The following is a 17654-nucleotide window of genomic DNA, read 5'->3' as shown; positions in this document are numbered from 1 at the left end:
CTTTGTATATCTATAGCTTAAACAATTTACCATGTGTATTCATTCTTTCAGTAATAAAAAATGTTTAAGTATTAGAAATAAAAACAGGTGCTGCAAAATCACATTTTGAAAAAAAAAATACATAGAAAGAGCTACAGTAGCAGATAAACAGAGAAAGACACAAAGTAGAAGATATATATGCAGGTGATATGTAATGATCAAATCAGGGTAACTGGACTATCCATAACCTCAAACATATGCCATTTATTTATTTTGAGAACAATCCAAATCTTGTCCTCTAGCTATTTTGAAATATACTATAAATTATTGTTAATTATAGTCACCCTATTGTGCTATCGAATACTAGAACTGGCCAGGCATGGTGGCTCATGCCTGTAATCCTAGCACTTTACAAGGCCGAGGCAGGCAGATCACTTTAGGCCAGAAGTTCGAGACTGGCATGGCCAACATGTTGAAAACCCTTCTTTACTAAAAATACAAAAAACTTCAGCCAGTTGTTGGGGTCACCTCTGTACTGAGACATGAGAATCGCTTGAACACTGGAGGCAAAGGTTGCAGTGTGCCAAGATCGGGCCACTGCACTCTAGCCTGGGTACAAGAGCAAGACTCTGTCAAAAAAAAAAAAAAACATACTAGAACTTATTCCTTCTACCTAACTGTAATTTTGTACCCATTACTCAACTTCTCTTCCTCCCCTCTTCCCCGACCCTTCCTAGCCTCTGATAACAACCATTCTGCTCACTGCCTTTACATACAACTATTATGTATCAATAAAAAAATGAATAAAAGTTTCTAAAAACATGTTCTAAATGTTTTTTATTTAAAAGTCTTTTAAGTTTTAAGTTTCTTAAAACTTTTTATTTAAAAGTTTTAAGAAAACAAGAAGATACATATATCAATCAAAACGTTAATAGTGGTTATCTCCACCTGGTGGCAAAATGCAAGATTATATTAATTTTCTTACATGTTCCTATGTATATACTTAACAAATTTGACATCATTAACATAAATTATTTTGTAAGTTAAAAAAATAGTACTTAAACTTGTTTTTTAAAAAAGGAGTAGGGTAAGAAAATAGCACAAAGAGAAGCATCAACTTTTTAATAATGCATTTATTTTTACCTATTATATATATAAAATCACATTTATCAATATTATAAATACATATAAAAGTTTATTTTACTGGCTTTCAGAGTTCTGAAACATCTTAAGGAATTCTTAATCTGGTTTTTGTTTTGATTTTGAATCTATTTTATCTATAAGAATATTTCTCCAATTTTATGTCTGCAAGCAAAAATCTATTTTGGGTTGTAGAAATTTTATTGCAGATAATTTTTCACAATGCATTATTCTATGTATCAAGAAGAGCATGTGTATTTATGATATTTTTATTCCAACTCCCAAACATAATTAATTGCAACAAGATATTGATCTACAAAATATTCTTCCTTCTAAACACTTAAAAATTTTAACAGTAATGGAAGACAAATGCAATCTGTAAATGTAAACATGCACATAAATTGTATAAAATATATGCTATCATGTTAAATAATTTTTAAATGTGTTAATTTTAAAAAAAAGATTAAACAGTTACATACCAGTGCAACTCCTGCAGAATAACGAGTAATACACATCTTTCCAGGAAACGTTGCTCCCATATAATCAGGATAATCCCTATAACTAAATAAATAAGTTTACATTTATAATTGATTTTAACAGACAATTTAAAAATGAGAATTCCTGCTAATAATTTAAGTCTGCAGTTCATAAAATCCAAATCTGAAGCAAATTGAGGTACGATCTTTCCATATGTTCTTAATTGTTTCAAATTTGCAATACCATTTAATATGACATATTAGTATTAATTAGATTAAATACTCTTGATATCTGAAACATATCCAATGGATCCAACTTTTTAATGCCTTTATTGTTCTCATCACATCTGGCTACATTTACCAAAGGTTTTGCTCCAATATTCTGATAAAAAATACTTTGTTGAGTGACAGTGACAAATCATTTTACTGTATAGATTAAAATGTGTTGCTCCCAGGTAGTAAAGTTCAACAGTTTCAAATAGGAGTGCTTTATTGTTTCACACCTAAACATTATTATTTCAGCTTTGAGTAAGGGGCCATTTAAACTGTCATATAATAATACACTATTCTCAGAGCTTTACATCAACTAATCCATTTAATACTCAAAACAAACTAGTGAATATTATTTTTGTCCCCATTGAGCAAATCAAATGTCAGATGGGAAGTATAAGTAACTCTCTCAAGGTAGCATAACTAATACATCCTACTGAAGAATCTGAACTTAGGCAGTCTGAATCCGAGCCATATTCTCAACCACTAAGGTATAGAAGCTCCAAGCATTCACTGCCTTATTTAGAGCCCCCACCAAACAAGCCAGGATGTGAGTAAAGAAGCTTAAGAAGCTTGGTATTCAATTTTCAATTTGAAATGTCCTTTCTGTCTCAACTGCACTTCACTTCACAATCACACTGCCTCTCCACTACCTTTATTCTGTCTCTCTGAGATTGTTTATATCTAACCCTTCCAGCATTTGTTTCCAAGTATTTGTTCCTAATGACCAACATTGGTTTTATGTTCCAATGTCTAAGTATTGTTTACACTCTTTCTCCCTCCCACAGATACTTTAATAAGCCCTGTTTTTATAACTCAGACTTCCCCTAAAATTCTATGCATACTCCTGACAAACTCAGTAATATATTTTTTAATTCATACTGACATGTTTTGACGTGCCCATTCCACATCAAATCAGTTGTCAAGCTCTACTACCTTGCTTTGTCAGTGTTTGTTTCCTTTCCCTCCTCCTTCAAAGGTTCAGCTCCAGTTCTAACTATGAATTCCATATTCTATAAAAGGTAATAATATTAATCCTAAAGAAAAATCTAGCAGACTAAAATTTGGGGTTGGGAGAGACCTTCTATACTATACAGGAAACCCAAAAGAAAGAAGAAAAGATTAACAGATTTGACCATATGAAATGTAGAAGTTTTCATATAGTGTTGGGAACTGAAAGCCTAAGGGTCGTGACCAACTTAGCATTCCCCTGGAGGCTATATGATTAAACAGCAAACTGTTCATCATGAATGCAGAATGTGAGCAAACTCACATCTGTGCCTGCCAGCAGAAGGTATACTGAGGGCAGTCACTCCCTGGCACTGTGCTCCTTGAGGTTATCTACTGGAATATCTGGAGCCTACTGTTCAAAGAATGCAGTCATGCAGGCCTGCACTAAGTCAAGCAGCTGACCACAACCACCCCCTTCTCCCTATCTCCTTTACTCAATAAATACGATGGGCTCTAGAAGCTCAGGACCCCCGTTCACTAGAAGCAAGGAGTCCCCTGGCCCCTTCTTGCAAATATACTCTTTTGTCTTTGTCTTTATTCCTGCACTCATCCTCCTTTGTTCAGTCCAGCAAGGTCTGCTGAAATGTAGCAGAGAATAAAAAGTTTATAGAAAAATTATAGATATGGAAAAAGTATTTGTCATACAGATAAACAATAGTTAGTATCTAAGCATTCAAAAACCCTTACAGGCATCCAATTGGTAAAGAGGAAGTCAAATTGTCACTGTTTGCTGATGATATGATCATTTACCTTGAAAATTCTAAAGACTCCTCCAGAAAGCTCCTAGATCTAATAAAAGAATTCAGCAAAGTTTCCAGATACAAGATTAATGTACACAAATCAGTAGTTCTTCTATACACCAACAGTGATCAAGCAGAGAATCAAATCAAGAACTCAACCCCTTTCACAATAGCTGCAAAAAAAATAAAATGCTTAGGAATATACTTAACCAAGAAGTAGAAAGATCTCTACAAGGAAAACTACAAAACACTGCTGAAAGAAATCATAGATGACACAAACAAATGGAAACACATCCCATGCTCATGGATGGGTAGAATCAGTATTGTGAAAATGATCATATTGCCAAAAGCAATCTATAAATTCAATTCAAACCCATCAAAATACCACCATCATTCTTCACAGAATTAGAAAAAAACAATTCTAAAATTCATATGGAACCTAAAAAGAGCCAGCATAGCCAAAGCAAAACTAAGCAAAAAGAACAAATCTGGAGTCATCACACTAACTGATTTCAAACCATACTATAAGGCCATAGTCACCAAAATAGCATGGTACTGGTATAAAAATAGGCACATAGATCAATGGAACAGAATAGAGAACCCAGAAACAAACCCAAATACTTACAGCCAACTGATCTTCAACAAAGCAAACAAAAACATAAAGTGGGGAGAAGACACCCTACTCAAAAAAATGGTGCTGGGATAATTGGCTAGTCACATGCAGGAGAATGAAACCGGATCCTCATTTCTCACCTTATACAAAAATCAACTCAAGATGGATTAAGGACTTAAACCTAAGACCTGAAACTAAAAATTCTACAAGATAACATTGGAAAACCCCTTCTAGACATTGGCTTAGGCAAGAATTTCATGACAAAGAACCCAAAAGCAAATGAAATAAAAACAAAGAGAAATAGTTGGGACTTAATTAAACTAAAGAGCTTTTGCACAGCAAAAGGAATAGTCAGCAGAGTAAACAGAAAACCCACAGAGTGGGAGAAAATCTTCCCAATTTATACATCTGACAAAGGACTAACATCCAGAACCTACAATGAACTCAAACAAATCAGTAAGACAAAAACAAACAATCCCATCAAAAAGTGGGCTAAGGACATAAATAGACAATTCTCAAAAGAAGATATGCAAATGGCCAACAAACTTATGAAAAAAATGCTCAACATCTCTAATGAGCAGGGAAATGCAAATTAAAACCATAATGCAAAACCGCCTTACTCCTGCAATAAAGGCCATAATCAAAAAATCAAAAAAACAGTGGATGTTGGTGTGGATGCAGTGATCAGGGAACATTTCTACACTGCTGGTAGGAATATAAACTAGTACAGCCACTATGGAAAACAGTGTGAAGATTCCTTAAAGATCTAAAAGTAGAACCACCATTTGATCCAGCAATCCCACTACTGGGTATCTACCCAGAGAAAAAGAAGTCATTTTTTGAAAAAGATACTTACACATGCATGTTTATAGCAGCACAATTCACAACTGCAAAATCATGGAACCAACCCAAATGCCCATCAATTAACGAGCGGATAAAGAAACTGCAGCATTATATATATATTCATATATATATATATGAATACTACTCAGCCATAAAAAGGAATGAATTAGCAGCATTTGTAGCGACCTGGATGAGATTGGAGACTATTATTCTAAGTGAAGTAACTCAGGAATGGAAAACCAAACATCGTATGTTCTCCCCAAAATGTGGGAGCTACGCTATGAGGCAAAGGCATAAGAATGATACAGGTGGCGGGGGCCAGCTACTCGGGAGGCTGAGGCAGGAGAATGGCATGAACCCAGGAGGCGGAGCTTGCAGTGAGCCGAGATCGCGCCACTGCACTCCAGCCTAGGCGACAGAGCGAGACTCCGTCTCCAAAAAAAAAAAAACGGAATGATACAATGGACTATGGGGACTTGGGGGGAAGAGTGGGAGGTGGGGCGAGGGATAAAAGACTACAAATATGGTGCAGTGTATACCGTGTATACTCTCAGGTGATGGGTGTACCAAAATCTCACAAATCACCACTAAATAACTTACTCGTGTAACCAGATATCACCTGTACCCCAATAACTTATGGGGAAAAATATAAATATTAAAGATAATGAAATTATTTTTTAAAGCCCTTACAAATTATAAGTCAAACGACAAGAAAAGACAATTACAGAAGGACAGATACAAATGATCGACAAGCATTTGAAAAGATGCTCAAATCCACCAGTCATCAGAAAAGAAGCAAATTAAAACGACGACAATGACCTTAAGTTACATCCATCAGACTACCAAAAGTTAAAAGAGGAACAACATTTATGGCTGGCCGAGATGTGAGGGAAAGATTAGTCTCACACACGCGAAAGAAAATACTGACATACTAAACTTAAATACATATATAGACATGTATAGTTTTATTGAAAGACACTTGCTGGTTACTGCTAATAAATTTAATATGATTACAATTATAAATATATAGCTATAATTTATAATTAGAAAACTAACATTTTAAAATTACTCAGAAAATTCATTAGGATAAAACTTTTGTAACCACATTTACCAAGCCTTTGGTCAAAGCTCATATAAGAATATAAACCTCTCAAGATAAATCCCATCTCTTTAAGTAGTGGTTAAGCGTTTTGGCTCTAGAGATACAAACTGTGGGTTCAAACCTTAGGAGTATCACCAGATCCAAGAGTTTTGAGATGGCTTAACCTCTTGGAACTCTCAGTGTCTTCATTTATAAAAGCTTTATTAGCCTAGAAATAAATGTTAGTAATTTTTTTTTATTGCCTGACAACAAGAAATTGAGCATAAAGCCTGAATAAAGCACATACTAAATAATCAAAGCATGGATATTCAGAAATGAATAATAATTCCTTACATTAAGCCACATAATTATCACAAATCTTTGTTTTCTTTCTAGGAATAATGAAACATTATTCTTACATTAGTAGATATGCAATATCATGAGGCCTTAGGTTAAGATAAGATTGTTTCCATTCTAAAAATCTTTTCAATAATTCATCTGCCTCACCAACTGTAGAAATCTTATTTTCATCTGACCAAACCTCCAATGATGACAGCACAATAGTAACTTTAAATTGGGCAAACATCTAAAAACAGAAGAGATAAATACATGCATAATTACTATTTATGTTATCTTATAAAAACCCAGAAATTAATTCGATGTTTTTACAATCCCATACTCAGTTTATATGGATGGGTTAATTATCCAGGAATACCATATCAAGTTTAGGCAAATTATCATTTCAAAACAAAAATTATTTTAATATGAAAAGAAAAATACTTACTGAATTTGCAAGGCCAACAATTTCAATGACTTTATTTGTCACTATCATGCTATCAGAGCCCCAGTAATCATACTGAAAAACAGAATTAATTTTATACTTAAGTACAATTTATTATATAGTATTTTTAAGATTCATTTCCATCTACTGTCAGAGGTATGAGGCTGCTTTGGGGTTCAACAGTTCAAAACAAAACATTAATAAGTGAAAAATGAATATATACTGGATCCCTCAGGCATTGTTGGTGGGAATGTAAAACGGTACAGCCACTCTGGAAAAGAGTTTGGTAACTTCAACTTCTTTGAAATCAAAACAAAGAATGGATTTACTATATGGCTCAGCAATCTCACTTCTGAGCATTTATCTCAAAAAACTGATGCTCACACAAATACTTGTACATGAATGTCCATAACAACTTTATTCATAATAGCTAAAAACTAGAAACAACTCATATGTCCTTCAATGGTTAAATGGTTAAATAAACTGTGGTACATTCCTACCATAAACTCAGCAATAAAAAGAAACAAATGTTGATATATGGAACTGCCTGGATAAACTTCAAGAAAATTATGCTCAGCATGAAAACATAATCTCAAAGGGATACAGACTGCTTGATAACTTTATGCAATAATGTGTGAAATCACAAAGAAGGAGAATGGCTTAGTGGACCCCCAAGGGCTCAGAAGAGGGCAGGGGATTGGTGTGGCTCTAATGGGATCACACAGGAGACTCCTGTGGTGATGGTACTGTTGAGTATCTCGATTGTGGCAATGGTTATGGAAGGCTACTTATGTAATACCATTGCATAAAACTGCACACACATGCACACACACAAATGAGTGTGTGTATGTATACATACATATACGTCACTCTTGAAATCTGAAAAACTGGATTGCAACTACATCAAACTGCACATATCCATAGACAAACTCTCTACAGTACATCACCTTGGATGTTCCACAGGAGCCTCAAATTATCCCAAAGTAAACTCATATCCAAAACTAAAATAAATATATTCAAAACTAAACTCATCATCTTCCTTCAAAAATCTGTTCCTACTTACATTTTCACTACTTTAGTGAATGGTATTATTATCTAACACATTCTACATTTATTACACTATATGCTCCATGAGAGCGGAAATTGTTCTGTTGTATTCACTGCTATATTCCCAATGGCTAGAACAGCAACTGTTATCTAGATGATGCTCAGTGAATTTGCTAAGTAAATGAATAAATCAATCAAATCAAGTTCTTCTAGTTCAACCCAATCAGTAACTTTTAAAGTTGTTCCTTTATTTTTATTCTTGATGCCACCTATTTATAAGCTTTCACCCTGATTATTAAAATAATCTCTTAAATGATTCCTCCCCCTCAATTTTCCCACCAGCAATCTGGTCCCTACACTATTACCAAAACGATTACTCTAAGGTAAAATAGAAATATGTCACTCCCCTATTTAAAATATTTCAATGACACCTTCCCTCCTTACTGACCTCAGTACTTCCCTTTGTGGGCCCTGAATGATGGAGAGTGCCCCCTACCATTGGAAACTGAGTATGTACTATGTACAGTTAAACAGACTGTCTTTTCAATAGCAACCATCTCCTGATCTGTTGGCTTCAATATACCTGAGTAATAATAAAACCTACATTTTAAAACACCCACTTGGATGTTCTTATAGTATAACAACTTACAGTTGTGTTTCCATGTCTGTCTCCATTATTAAACTGTGTATATATAGAACCATATGCTTTCTACAATCATGGCAATGAATTCACGATGCCATAATTATAGATTTACAAATTATAAAGTCACTGAAGGAACTATGAATACTATGATTGTTTGTTTGTTTGTTTGTGTTTGTTTTTGACATGGAGTCTTCCTCTGTCATCCAGGCTGGAGAGCAGTGATGCGATCTCGGCTCACTGCAACCTCCACCTCCCTTGTTCAAGAAGTTCTCCTGACTCAGTCTCCTGAGTAGCTGGGACTACAGGTGTGCACCACCACGCCTGGCTAATTTTTGTAGTTTTAGCAGAGATGAGGCTTCACCATGTTGGCCAGGCTGGTCTCAAACTCCTGACCTCAGGTGATCCACCCAACTCAGCTTCCCAAAGTACTGGGATTACAGGCATATACCACGCCCTAACCAAGGGGTTTTTTTATTAAAGAAAATGTAAACATGTATAAGAACTTAAAGTAGTAATATTTAATCAGCATTATATGACTTGAAAACCTGGCAATTTGGACAAGCTTTTGAAACTACTCTCAAAATATATAACATAATCCAAAAACAGAAGAATTTTCATAATCCAAAATATTTCCTGGAAACTTAGTTGTGTTTACCAGAAATACCTCAATTTTCTCTCAGCTATCTCAATGTCTCAGCGTTCTCTTAAATGTTCCCTTTGCCCTTTTCCCTGTACTCTAATAAATCAAGTTATTTTCACATCTTTCTCCAAATCCCTCCTGGTCCCTGACCTTAACTCTGGCTTCCTGACAAGCTCTAAACCCTAGAAATAGAAATTGCCAATGAGGACTAGTCATACCCACTGTGGTGTTCCGTAGGTATACACAAACAGCTGCTTATCATCAGAATAAAACCTAGAAAGTATATTTTTAATCTCTATTTTCTGAAATCTTTCAACTATTAGAAGAAATAAAGACATATCTAGTTGACCGCAAACTAAGTTATCACCCCAAGGTTCTGAAATTCAGAGGCCTCAGACTGTTTATGGAAATTAAGAATCTCGAGGTACTCTTTTCATCAGGTAAACGATGGACTAGAATGGGCGCCCCACCAAAAACTGCTAAAAAACATCTTGACTCATTAGTGAAAGTCATTCTAATAGATAGTTATACTATCATCACTTTTGTCCCAATAAAAATTCTAGGGTGGAATGTTCCCTAGACTACATTCTGCTCTTCAAACTTCCCTAAAATAGAATTTCACTTCTACCAAAATCACCATTAAAAGGTAGTATGGATTGAGAGGGACTCTAGAAATGTGAAGTGCCAGGGGAAAAAAATACATTTTGTTCTGCAGTACTCTTATGTAAGTATTTCAAATAAAACGTTTCTGACAAAACTAGTATTATTTTGACTATTTAGTTTCTCAGTTTGTACATTTTTCCACTATTGTCTCTATGACATGTGAGTAAGAACATTGGAATCTTTTAGTTTCTGTCTAGCTAGCTAGGGATAATCACACATTTGGAGCAAATATTTCAAAGCAAAGAAAAATCAAAACACATACCAAAGCTTTGTCCACCACGATATGCATTTCTAGATAAAGAGGAAATAAATCTGGAACAGCTGGTTTTGACTAGAAAAAAGGAAAACCGCATATAATACATGAAAAATTTCATAATTTTTTTACTTGAACTCTTCTTTAAAGCTATTACCACAGCACTTACAAGATATGCAGAGGTGTTTGCTTTATCAAATTGGTTAAAATCAATAAATAAAGTTTTAAGTTTTATGGCAACGTACTCAAGTAGTTAGAAGATTGCCCATGAAGTTATAACATCTATCTCAATATATTTACAACTTCCAGTTTATGAACTAAGAAAAAACACCTAGCATTTCCATCTACTTCATCTGCATATCAGAAGTAAACTTTTGCTTTAAAAACTATATGTGTTTTGAGGTGTTTTTTTTTTTTTTTTTTTGAGAGGGGGTCTCGCCTCTTCGCCTAGGCTGGAGTGCAGTGCTGCAATCTCAGTTCACTGCAAGCTCTGCCTCCTGGGCTCACGCCATTCTCCTGCCTCAGCCTCCTGAGTAGCTGGGACTACAGGCACCCGCCACCACGCCCGGCTAATTTTTTTTGTATTTGTAGTAGAGACGGGGTTTCACCGTGTTAACCAGGATGGTCTCAATCTCCTGACCTCGCAATCTGCCCGCCTCGGCCTCCCAAAGTGCTGGAATTACAGGCGTGAGCCACCACGCTCCTTTCTGTATTCATGTCCTTTGCAATATAACTTTTCAGTGCCTCCCATCAAGAGGTGAGTTTATTTTTCCTCTCTCTCAATCTGGGCTGGGCTTTGTAACTTGCTTGAGTCAATAAAGGCAATAGAAGTGTTGTTTTGCCAATCTTGAGCCTAAGTCACCTCTCATACTGCCATTCCTGATCTTGGAACCCCTGCCTGTACACATCTGACCAGCCTGCCAGATGATAAGAGCAAATGGCCTATTCACGCCATTGCCCCAGAAAAACATACAAATAAAAAACTAGACAATGCTTGAGGGGGAAAAAAGCTGCTGGGTTTCTATAAGAGAGTATTGTGGTACTTGAACTGACCCACCTACCATCCCTTCTCACACATCCAGCTCATTGGCATCCATGAAGATAGAGGCCCATGTTCCTGGTGTGGCTTTCCCATGCCAGAGGAAGAAATACCAAATTTGTTCTCAAAGAATTATGGTTATGTGTTTTGAGCTGTCCAGTGGCTCCCTAATGGTTTTGCTCACAAGCTTTCCTTTGTTTCCTCCACCATGAAATTTCACAGAGTTGGAGTGGACTCCAAGGCAGTGTTTATAAAAAGCATTTCAAGGCAAATATACCGGCCGGAGCCCTTGGAGCAAGGAAAAATGGACAAGAAAAGCAGAAGGCACACTAAAAAGTCTAGGAAGAAAGTGGCTGGGTAAAGAAATGGGTGGAGAAATGAAGGCTTTGAAAACCTCAGGCATATACTGGGAAATCTAGAGGGCCACCCACATGCCCAAGGCTGGACACACACTCAGAAAAGACTTGACACTAAGCTTTCTCCTCTGCCTGGCTTTCAGACATTGTACAAGCAGGAGTCAAGGCCAAGGATTAGTTGTCAACATCTGGAATAAGTGTTGCATGTATATCAAAACCCAGAGTCAATCTGTAAAAACCAAGGAAGTCTTTTTTCTTTTTCGGCTCCAGTAATTTAAAGAAATCTCTATCAAATCACTAGGTGACTACTAGACAATATTGTTCACAAAATATTTCTTTACTTTAGAAAAGTCAGTAAACAAGCAAACAACTACAACCCACAGCAAGCAGTAACAACAGACCTTGCCGGGGAGTGAGGAAGAATCTGATTTCCAGCATTACCACATCAAAATACTCAAAATGTTCAAATTTCAACAACAACAAGAAAGTAGTATGGCCCATTCTCAGAAAATTAGAAATAGAAATGGTACCTCTGGAAGCCCAGACATTGTACTTACTAGACAAAGAAGGTAAATTAATTATGTTAAAATACGTTCAAAAAGCTATGAAAAACTATGTAAAAAAGCTAAAGGAAAGCAGAAGAATGATACTTCACCAAATAGAGAGTATCCATAAAAATACAGAAATTATAAAAAGGAAGTTGTGGAGCTGAAAAGTAAAATACATGAAAATTCACTAGGATTCAATAACATAGTTGAGCAAGCAGAAAAAAAGAATCAACAAACTTCAAAACAAATCAATCAAGATTATTCAACATGAGGAGCACAATAAAAAAAAGAATAAAGCTCTACCAGCAGAATTTGATGGCATGATGTCTTGCAGGAAATCCTTTGCTCCAAGACATGGGTCCCTGGGCTTCCTGCCTTGGAAACACAGCAGTAGGCATCATGGTAAGGTGAAGAGCTTCCCCAGTGATGACCCTTCTAAATTGGTCCACCTCAAAGCTTTCATGGGATACAAGGCTGGCATGACACATTGTGTGGAAAGCTGACCGGCTAGGACCCAAGGTGAACAGGAAGGAAGTGGTAGAGGCTGTGACCATTGTGGAGACACTGCCCATAGTGATTGTAGGCATCCTGGGCTATATGGAAACCCCTCAAGGCCTCTGAATTTCTAAGACCATCTTTGTTGAGCACATTAGCAATGAGTGCAAAAGGCGCTTCTATAGGAACTGGCATAAAGCTAAGTAGAAGGCCTTTACCAAGTACTGCAAGAAATGGCAGGGTGAGGATGACAAGAAGCAGCTGGAGAAGGACTTCAACAGCATGAAGAAGTACTGTCAAGTCATCCGCATCAATACCTACACCCAGATGCACCTGCTTCCTTTATGTCAAAAGAAGACCCATGTGATGGAGATCCAGGTGAACAGAGGCACTGTGGCCGAGAAACTGGACTGGTCCCTGGAGAGGCTAGAGGACCAGGTACCTGTGAAACAAGTGTTTGGGCAGGACAAGATGATTGACATCAAATGGGTGACCAAGGGCAAAGGCTACAAAGAAGTCACCAGTCATTGGTATACCAACAAACTGCCCTACAAGACCCACTGAGGGCTGTGCAAGGTTGCCTATATTGGGGCATGGCATCCTGCCCATATGACCTTCTCTGTGGCATGTACTGGGCAGAAAGGCTACCATCATTGCACTGAGTTCAACAAGAAGATCTATAAGATCAGTCAGGGCTACTTCATCAAGGATGGCAAATTGATCAATGCCTCCACTGACTATGACCTGTCTGACAAGAGCATCAACCCTCTGGGTGGCTTTGTCCACTATGGTAAAGTGACCAATGACTTTGTCATGCTGAAGGGCTGTGTGGTGGGAACTAAGAAGCAGGGGCTCATCCTCCACAAGTCTTGATGCAGACCAAGCAGTGGGCTCTGGAGAAGACTGATGTTAAGTTCATTGAGACTACCTTTAAATTTGGCCATGGCCACTTCCAAACCATGGAAAAGAAGCATTCATGGGACCACCCAAGAAAGACCAGATTGCAAAGGAAGAAGGAGCTTAATGCCTGGAACAGATTGTGCAGCTGATGGGATCTCAATAGAAGTTATCTGATACTGAAAAAAAAGAGTGAAGAAAAATGAACAGAGCCTAAGAGACCTATGGGACACCATCAAGCACATATATAAGAAGAGTTCCTAGTAGAAGAGGAGAAAGGGACAGAAAGAAAATTTGAAAAAGTAATAGGTAAAAACCTCCCCAATTTTATGAAAGACATGAATCTACACATCCAAAAGGCTTAACAAACTCCAAGTAGAATAAACTCAAAAGAATTCACACCAAAACATATTATAATCAAGTTGTCCAAAGTTAATGATAAAAAGAGAACCTTGAAAACAGCAAGAGAAAAGCAATTCCTCACAAATGAGAGATCTTCAATAATATTAACATCTAATTTCTCATTAGAAACCAGGGAGGCCAGAGGCAGTGGGATGACATTTAAAGTGCTGGAGGGGAAAAAAACTGTCAAACAAGAACTCTATATCTGACAAAACTATCCTTCAAAAATAAAGGAGAAATTAAGACATTCCCAGATAAATAAAAACTGAAAAAGTTCATTGCTAGTAGACCTGCCTGCTTATTACAGGCCAAATGGTATCCCAGTAAAATTCATATGTTAAAGATCTAACCCCATTATATCACAGAATGAAGCTGTATTTGGAGACAGGGCCTGTAAAGAGGTAATCAGATTGAAAATTAGGTCATTAGGATGGGCTCTAATGCAATGTAAATGGTATCCTTGTAAGAGAAAATTAGAACACAAACACAGAAGGAAGACCTTGTGCAGACACAGGGAGAGGACGGTTACTTATATGCCAAGCAGAGGGGCCTCAGAAGAAACCACAACTTGGTTAACACCTTGATCTCAAACTTCTAGGCTCCAGAACTGTGAAAAAATACATATTCTCGTTTAAGCTACCCAGTCCATGGTAAAGTTATGGCAGCTGTAGTAAACTAATACACTGCCCTACAAGAAATGCCAAAGGTAGTCCTTCAGTTTAAAATGAAAGCACACAAAACAGTAACAAGAAGCAATAAAAGAAATTAAAAACACAGTAAAGGTAAATACATTGGTAACTATAGAAGATATTATTATTGCTGGGTGCAGTGGCTCACACTTACACTCCTGACACTCTGGAAGGCCAAAATGGGAGGACTGCTTGAGTCCAGGAGTTTGAGACTAGCCTGGGCAACAAAGGAAGACAGAGTCTCTACAAATAAACAAATTAGCTGGGCATGGTGGCACATGCCTGTGGTCCCAGCTAATTGGGAGGCAGAGGCAGGAAGATCACCTGTGCTTAGGAGGTAAAGGATGCATGCAGTAAGCCATGATCACAGCACCAGCACTGCACTCCAGCCTGGATGACAGGGTGAGACCCTGCCTCAAAAAAAAAAAAAGATATGATTATTATATTTTTGGTTTGTTGTTCCTCACTTTTCCCCAAATTATTTAAAAGCAAATGTATCACACAATACTTATTAAGCTATTGTACATTGTATTATCATTAACATAGCTTAATGTATTAGATAATTTGTGATAATAAAAACATAAAGAAGACAAAGCTGTATAGAAACAGCATTTTGTATACTATAGAGGCTAAGTTGGTATTAATTCAAACTATGATTGTTATAAATTTAAGATGTTATTGTAATATCCAGAGAAACCACTAAGAAAGTAACCAAAATTACATCAAGAAACATAAATGAGAAGGGAATCAAAATGACATACTAGAAAAAAAAATCAACTAAACAAAAGAAGGCAGTAATAGAGAAACTGAGACAAAAAAAGATATAAGACATATAGAAAACAATTCGCAAATGTCAAATTAAGTCTTTATTGAGCCCAGGAGGCAGAGGTTGCAGTGAGTCAAGATCTACAACTGGTGCTCTGTATGGCTTAGACATCTCTTTTCCTGAATCTACTGCCACACTGCTCTTTATATTTATCGTGTCATCCTGCTTCTGCACATCAAGGAAAACCCTACTACTTCAGAAATTAATCCATCCATTGACTCTTCTACTGGTATAAGCAACTATATCTTGAGTCTCTCAGTTCAGGAAGCCTCACATGTTTGGCCTCTGTCAATGTAATGCTATTGTCACACAAAGGTAGAGCTCTACTGCCTCTGTTGCTACCATTATTGCCACTTTGCTCTATGCATCCATCCAGGCTATTGAGATTCTTGACACAGATTATCATAAATTACAATGACATGCAGTAACTAAGAAAACATATGAGGACAATTTGATTTCCTCTCTTCCTATTGGAAAACGATTTATTTATTTCTCTTGTCTGATTTCCCTGGCTATAGAATTTCCAATACTATGTTGAATAGAAGTGATGCCAGAGGGCATCCTTGTCTTGTGCTGGCAATGTCTTTTCAAAGGCAATGTTTCCAGTTTTTACCCATTCATTATGATATTGGCTGTGAGTTTGTCATAACTAGCTCTTATTATTTTGAGATACATTCCATCAATACCTAGTTTATTGAGAGCTTTTAGCATGAAGCGGTGTTGAATTTTATCAAAGGCCTTTTCTGCATCTATTGAGATAATCAGAATGGGAGAAAATCTTTGCAATCTACCCATCTGACAAAGGGCTAATATCCAGAATCTACAAAGAACTTAAACAAATTTACAAGAAAAAAAAAAAAAAAACATCAAAAAGGGGGTGAAGAGTTTGAACAGATACTTCTCGAAAGAAGATATTTATGCAGCCAACAAACATATGAAAAAAAAAAAAAACCTCATCATCACTGGTCATTAAGAGAAATGCAAATCAAAACCACAACGAGATACCATCTCATGCCAGTTAGAATGGTAATCATTAAAAAGTCAGGAAACAGCAGATGCTGGAGAGGATGTGGAGAAATAGGAAGGCTTTTACACTGTTGGTGGGAGAGTAAATTAGTTCAACCATTGTGAAAGACAGTGTGGCAATTCCTCAAAGATCTAGAACCAAAAATACCATTTGACCCAGCAATCCCATTACTGAGCATATACCCAAAGGATTAAAAATCATTCTAGTGTAAAGACACATGTACACATATGTTTATTGCAGCACTGTTCACAATAGCAAAGACCTGGAACCAACCCAAATGTCCATCAATGATAGACTGGATAAAGAAAATGTGGTACATATACACCATGGAATATTATGCAGCCATAAAAAAGGATGCATTCATGTCCTTTGCAGGGACATTGATAAAGCTGGAAACCATCATCCTCAGCAAACTAACACAAGAACAGAAAACCAAAGACCACATGTTCTCATTCACAAGTGGGAGATGAACAATGAGAACACACGGACACAGGTAGGAGAATATCACATACTGGGGCCTGTCGAGGGGGTCGGGGGTAGGGAAGGGATAGCATTAGGAGAAATACCTAATGTAGATGACGGGTTGATGGGTGCAGCAAACCACCATGGCACATGTATACCTATGTAACAAACCTGCACGTTCTGCACGTGTACCCAAGAACTTAAAGTATAATTATATGTGTGTGTGTATATATATCCACACACACACACATACACATACATATACATATATATGAGGAACTTTCTGTCTGTCTTTCATTTGGCTGTTTTTCTTTCCTTCAACACTTGTCCAGACAAACGATGGTATCTGTGGGAATCCAAAGCTTCCCCGCTTTCCAGATCATGCCACTTTCCAAATGATACAAATGCAATTTGGCTGACATATGTGCTCAAATTACTTTATTGTAGTAATTATCACTTCACTGTAAAATAAATATGTGAAAACTTCTTGGTGTTCAAAGGAAACCCAAAGATAAATCTGAGACAGGATTTATATGTAGATAATTTACTAAGAAAGTTCTCCCGGGAGAGACCAGTTATGAGTGGGAGAAGCAGTATTAGGATCAGGAGGAATCCACACAAAGAGTATGCTCTCAGACACAGTCCCACAGAGAAAATCTGGTGTGTAAGTTGTGCTACAGAGTGGTCCTGACCTGTAACAAGAAACTGAGCTCACCCTTTCCCACACTGGTGA

General features: G+C 36.9%; 1 protein-coding gene and 1 pseudogene across 2 annotated transcripts in view; one reads left to right on the top strand and one right to left on the bottom strand.

Moving 5' to 3' along the window:
- The window catches only part of ADAM32 (ADAM metallopeptidase domain 32), a 164252-nt gene that overhangs the window by 101561 nt on the left and 45037 nt on the right, over positions 1–17654 (bottom strand). For both annotated transcript variants that reach the window (XM_021942240.2, XM_021942239.2), the window contains exons 7-10: positions 10190–10258; positions 6938–7009; positions 6573–6739; positions 1599–1680 (exon numbers count right to left, since the gene is read on the bottom strand). In XM_021942240.2, coding sequence (XP_021797932.2) covers positions 1599–1680; positions 6573–6739; positions 6938–7009; positions 10190–10258 — 390 coding nt within the window. The remainder of the gene's footprint in view (positions 1–1598; positions 1681–6572; positions 6740–6937; positions 7010–10189; positions 10259–17654) is intronic.
- Positions 12447–13642, top strand: LOC110743933 (annotated as a pseudogene).

The sequence above is a fragment of the Papio anubis genome, chromosome 8 (assembly GCF_008728515.1).
Source record: "Papio anubis isolate 15944 chromosome 8, Panubis1.0, whole genome shotgun sequence".
NCBI lineage: Eukaryota > Metazoa > Chordata > Mammalia > Primates > Cercopithecidae > Papio > Papio anubis.
This window is presented reverse-complemented; position numbering and strand designations above follow the sequence as displayed.